Source organism: Notolepis coatsorum (genome assembly GCF_963971535.1).
Source record: "Notolepis coatsorum genome assembly, chromosome: 14".
Classification (NCBI taxonomy): Eukaryota; Metazoa; Chordata; class Actinopteri; order Aulopiformes; family Paralepididae; genus Notolepis; species Notolepis coatsorum.
Genome location: NC_140178.1, coordinates 16,638,830 through 16,644,829, shown reverse-complemented (window position 1 = coordinate 16,644,829; position 6,000 = coordinate 16,638,830). Strand labels below are relative to the sequence as shown.

Here is a 6,000-nt window from a genome sequence, read left to right as displayed (position 1 = left end):
GTGTTGGATGGATATATATATATAGGATAAACTAAATTAAAACAAAACACATACAACTACTGTAGTGTCTATTTCAAGTACATTCTAGGCCTTAGGGCTGTTGTCACAATGGATTCCTAAACAAATGACTCTCCTCAGGTGCTCCATGGCCCGGGGAACAGGTAAGATGACATTGTTTACCCGTCACGGCCATATAATCAGGGGCTTCAGGCGTCAGGTTGTGGAGCGCTTTGCTCGCCAGCTCTCTGATGGCTCTGTGAAGCACAAAAGATCACCCAGATTTGATTCACAATTAACATTAAGTACCAGGGATGGGCATGAGTAACGTCTTCCCGGATCGAGATACTCGCGTGAACCGCTACCGATTGGCATTAGGTGGCGCTCCACGGACATAACAATGTAGAGAAATATACCCGACGCTTAATGCTATCGTCGGTCAAAGCGGTCGGTTACCATTTGTAATAATTACCTCCACTCTGTCTGCAGCAGGTCTCTCCGCTCATGGAACGGCGTGTCCGTATCAATAGTCTATTCTATTTTATTATTTATATTGTTGAAGAACTGTGATTTGCCTAACCTTGCTACCTCTCTATCTCTTTGTATTTACATTTTTTATTTTTATGCTCGCTTATGCCTGTATTTTTTTACTGTTGTGAAGCACTTTGAACTGCAACCTCTGTATGAAAAGTGCTATACAAATAAAGTTATTATTATTATTATGAACGCTACGCAAAGTGGGCGACATGTTGTTGGCACAGTTTTGGAAAAGCACAAACACAAACCGCTGTTATTACCTTGTAGATAACGCTAAGCTAACAAACTTTTTACAGTAATGTGAAAGTGTACTTTCCATGCTCCACAGCTTCCAACGTCCTGCAACAACTCACGCCTCGCAGGTTTCAATGACACAAACGGGCACTATTGGTTGACGTATTTGGTGGTAACCAGAATACTTTTTATAAAGAAACTATAAAGCACCCTCAAAAACCACTCGAGTTCAGTTGACACGGCGATGACTCACGCCCATCCCTATTAAGTACACCTGCTATATGCATACAACCCTGTTTGTCTTCAATGGAGTGAATGACATGTCTAATGACGCGGCCGTGTGAGTTCTCACCCGTCCCAGTGGTTGATCTTCATGGCCACCAGGTGGTCTATCATGGACTTGGTGTACTCCGGGAAGCTGGCTATGTAGACGCTGGGGAGGAAGAACAGACACAACATCAGCTGCATCACTGCTAAAACATTCACACACTGACACAAGGGTTATTCTAGGTACGTCTTATCAATGTCAAATCAATGGTAAACATTAGACAAAAAGCCACAATGTTCATTTTTGACTAGATTAGATTCAGATTTATTTATTTATACAGCACAAGTACAATACAATAAAAAGAAGTTTGGCATCCAACCAGAGTGCAAATGTGACAGTAAAGTGCAATAGCAATATACACTGTACAGGTGATTAAACTGGGTAGAAAATATATCAATTAGTACTACTGAGAATATATCAATTAGTACTACTGAGTAACAGTGCTAATCAGATGTATATACAGAGTTGTAGTATTAATATGTGATAGTGATACAGGTATAAAGACACTATGGTAGTAAGTCGTACTGGCCAGCAGCGTACTAGTAAGAGTAGGTAAGGGGTGGTATGTACAGATATAGATATAGTATCTACAGATATGTAAGAAGGATTATATGCAGGTACTGTATGTACAAACAGATGTGGGTGGATATATATATTATACTGTATATACACCCTTATTGTACATGCTATCATACAGAGTTGGTATGGGTTATATATGCAGGTGTATATGTAGGTATATAGAAGAATTATATGCAGGTATGTACAGACAGATATGGATACCGAGTTATACGGGATACACCGGGGGGGAATCTGGATCTCTACGTGTACGGTTCTCTATGTAGCCGCGATGCTCCGGTACTTTGTGCCTTGGGGCTAGTATCTTTCTCCTTTGTTAGCCGTGGAATGTTTGCTCTCATGCTGGTGACAGACTTGTGTCAATGGTGACAAGTAGTACAAAAGGGGTGGGGGCACCACCACTCCCCAAGTGGCATTTCACAAGAGGGAATTCATTCCTGAGATGCTACAGGTGCATGTTGTAAATCGACACAGCGCTTCTTAAAGGAACACGCCAACATTTGGGGTTAATTCGCTTATCGTCTTCTCCGGAGAGAGACAAGAAGATAGATACCAGTTTCCTCTCTGTGCGTTCAGTAGAAAGCTATCTGGCTGCACGTTAGCCTAGCTTAGCACAATGAATGGAAGCGGACAGTGCCGGTTAGCCTTCGGGAGAGGTGTTAGTTGGACAATGCCTAGGCTAACCGGATATGCCCACTTCCATTCATTGTGCTAAGCTAGGCTAACGTGCAGCCAGATAGCTTTCTACTGAACGCACACAGAGAGGAAACTGGTGTCTATCTTCTCGCCTCTCTCTGGATAAGACGATAAGCAAATTTCCAAAAATGTTGGCGTGTTCCTTTAAAGGACGCCTTTAAAGGACGGCTTGAAAGGACAGCTGAACAAGCTAAAGACCCAGGAGATGATCGTGGACTACAGGAGGAAGAAGACCGACATACAGTCCCTGTATATCGACGGGGGATGTGTGGAGAGAGTCTCGGTCATCAAGTTCCTGGGTGTCCACCTGGAGGATGACCTGACCTGGAGAATCAACACCACGGCCACGGCGATAGTAAAAAAGGCACAGCAGAGACTCTACTTCCTGAGAGTACTGAGAAACTACCACCTCAGACAAGACCTGCTTGTGTCTTTTTACCGCTGCTCCGTGGAAAGCATCCTCAACTACTGCATAAATGTGTGGTTCCTCAGCTGCACAGCCGCAGAGAGGAGGGCGCTCCAGAGGGTCGTCAACTCGGCCCAGAAGATCATCGGCTGCCCCCTCCCCTCACTGGAGGGACTATACAACTCCCACTGCCTCAAAAAAGCAGTAAAAATAGTGAAGGACCCACACCACCCGGGCAACAAGCACCTCGTGCGGCTGCTCTCGGGCAGGCGTTTCAGCGTCATGCCCACCCGGACTAACAGACTGAAGTTTAGTTTTTATCCCAGGGCCATATGTGCACTAAACTCAGCTACATTTTAAAACAACAGGTCTCCTTGCACCCCCCCCCCCCCCCCCCCCCCACGCACACGCACACACAACATTAGGGATAGTGCAATTATCTTTTACACCCCCCTGTTTATATTAATGTTATTTATGCCCCACCCCTGTTTTTACATTTAATACTGTGTTTAGGACTGTTTTTATTTTTTTACTAGCACCTAGGGTTGCATTTTTAAATTTCGTTGTAACAACTGTAACAATGACAATAAAGATCTATTCATATTCATATTCATATTGTCTGGTGGACACTTGACGTTGGCCTTTTTGGTCTGAAAGTGCTGCTTTTAGAGCTGCCTGCTGACCGTCTTCTGGTGAAAGGGGCACTTCACCCAAAGAAAACTAAAACAATGCAGATTTATTTGGCACATAATCTCACGCACACATCTAAAAACTTGTTTGCTCACATTTGCTCACGTTTAGACAGTTATTGAGGGTAAATGAGTTTGAATATGGCCACCAGTGATGTGCCGTAGGGGACGTTGAATCCTTGCGTTGTGGTAATTACATCTCAATGAATTGATAAGGTAGCAGTCCCTATACGCTTCAAATTTTAGCTATATAATTAAATTAACACAACACAAGGATTCAACGTCCCCTACGGCACATCACTGGTGGCCATATTCAAACTAATTTACCCTCAATAACTGTCAAAACTAAACAAATGTGTACAAACACGTTTTTAGATGTGTGTGCGTGAGAATATGTGCCAAATAAATCAGCATTGGATTTTTTAACGACACACAATATTGAAGCAGGGAGCGCTTCAAGCAGGTTACTTCTGCATCTGACCTAGACACTAGATTCTGAAAGTTCTACAGCAGTGTTCCAGGAGGATGGGTGCTTTTGATACCTCTCAATTCATTATTTGAACGTCATATACCACAAACTGCTACTTAAAGGTGCTGGAAGTGGTATTAAGAAAATATATATTATATTATGTAATATAATATTGGATAAAGTGGGAAGGGATACCAGAACATTTATTTTGTGTTTACTGCAGAGCGGAGGGACTGAGAGACTGACCAGACACTCTATATCAGTGACGACTGTCCGAATGTAGAGCTATTTAACACTTATTTTAACAAAACCTTACAGCACCTTTAATGTCATATACCACAAACAATGTGAGGGGCTGTCCCTCATCCCTGTGTGAAGCTCTCCGTCTCTTACCTGATGATCAGGTAACAATTGGTGAGATTCCCAACAGCAAAGTAGTCTGCTGCCGTCACAATATCAATGCCGCGAGGAAACGTGCCCTATGGAGACGAGGAATGACACCAGATTAGGAATAACACCAGACACCAGACTAGGAATGACACCAGATTAGGAATGACACCAGACAACAGACTAGGAGACTGACTCAAGATTCAATGACTGTAACACTCAAGTTCAACACTGTTTGTTGAACAATCTTACTGACCCGTAGCTGCCAGAGTTGTACCCTTCCTGCTGACTTGTTCTACATTTACATTTAGTCATTTAGCTGACGCTTTTATCCAACGCGACTTACAAGTTCTGTACGACAAGTCAGCAGGAAGGGTACAACTCTTTCAGCTGAGTAACAATGATCAAACAGTGCTGAAACTTGGGTGCTGCAGTATTGAGTGCATAGACATAAGATATATTAGTATAGTAGGAGGAGTGCATGGTAGTATAGGACAGTAAGAAGGTTAGTGGATGCTCTCTTTGAACTGCTGCGGTCAGGCAAGCGATACCGGAGTCTCAAGGCGAGCACAGAAAGACTCAGAAGAAGCTTCTATCCCCAGGCCATCAGGCTGCTAAACGAACAATGAACACTACACAACAACAACCATCAAACGCACATAGCACACACATCCACACGCACACACTCACTTTAAACAAACACACTGTAGCACCCACTCCACACACTTTATAGCACACACTCACTTTAAACAAACACACTGTAGCACCCACTCCCCACACTTTATATTTATTGATGAAGGATTGCACTACAACTCGTACACCTTACTGTAAATTGTACCTAAATTGTACCTCATCCCATTTCTGCTTTGCACTATATAGTACTGTACATTAGTACACTGCATAGTATTGTATATTATATGGTAACTCAGTTACGTCTATTCTGCATCGAACATTGTACATATGTCTATACTGAACACTGTGACCTCATTTTCTACTTCTAAATTACATGCTATACTATGTTATTTGATACTATCTTGTCTAGCACAGTCTCTGGAGCGTAACAGTAAGAAGCATTTTGTATGAAAGTATTCTGTACTTCTGTATGACAACTATTAAAGAAACTTGAAACTTGAAACTCTCCATAACTTGTACGTCGCTTTGGATAAAAGCGTTGACTAAATGTAAATGTTTACATTGTAAATCATTTACATTTTATTGTTGATATTTGTAGATAGAATGATGTTTTACTCTATTCTGTATCTATTAAATGACTTTATTGTGTCTGTGTGTCTGTGTGTGTAAAGCGACTTTGGATACTCAGAAAAGCGCTGTATGAATTGAATGCGTTATCAAATGAACCGTCAGCGGTGCCCTGTGGCCAAGGTACGAGTTCAGGTCAACTGGGTCCTTTTTCTTTCTTTTTTTTTTTAAAGGAACTACTATTTTGACTTGAGATAATAAGACAAGTTCAAGCAGGTCCTCGGATGGCAGGCAGCGAATAGAATTAAAATCAGTAAATCTCTTAGTGATGAAGGAGACTTAAAAGTGCATCTGTGGTCACAAACCTGTCTTCCGACATTCTCCTGGAAGGCAGCCTAGGACAAAATGAGAGACAGAGATTTAACAGATGTTCTGTCGCCGAATTAGATCAGTCGAGCAGATTTTCGGGAAGAGTTATTAT

General features: G+C 42.2%; 1 protein-coding gene across 1 annotated transcript in view; it reads right to left on the bottom strand.

Moving 5' to 3' along the window:
• Window positions 1–6,000, bottom strand: part of LOC311240442 (tubulin-specific chaperone D-like) — a gene marked incomplete at its 5' end in the record, with an annotated part of 97,657 nt that overhangs the window by 32,430 nt on the left and 59,227 nt on the right. Inside the window, 4 exons of the mRNA XM_084329025.1 lie at window positions 181–254; window positions 1,121–1,201; window positions 4,326–4,411; window positions 5,885–5,914. Coding sequence (XP_084185151.1) covers window positions 181–254; window positions 1,121–1,201; window positions 4,326–4,411; window positions 5,885–5,914 — 271 coding nt within the window. The remainder of the gene's footprint in view (window positions 1–180; window positions 255–1,120; window positions 1,202–4,325; window positions 4,412–5,884; window positions 5,915–6,000) is intronic.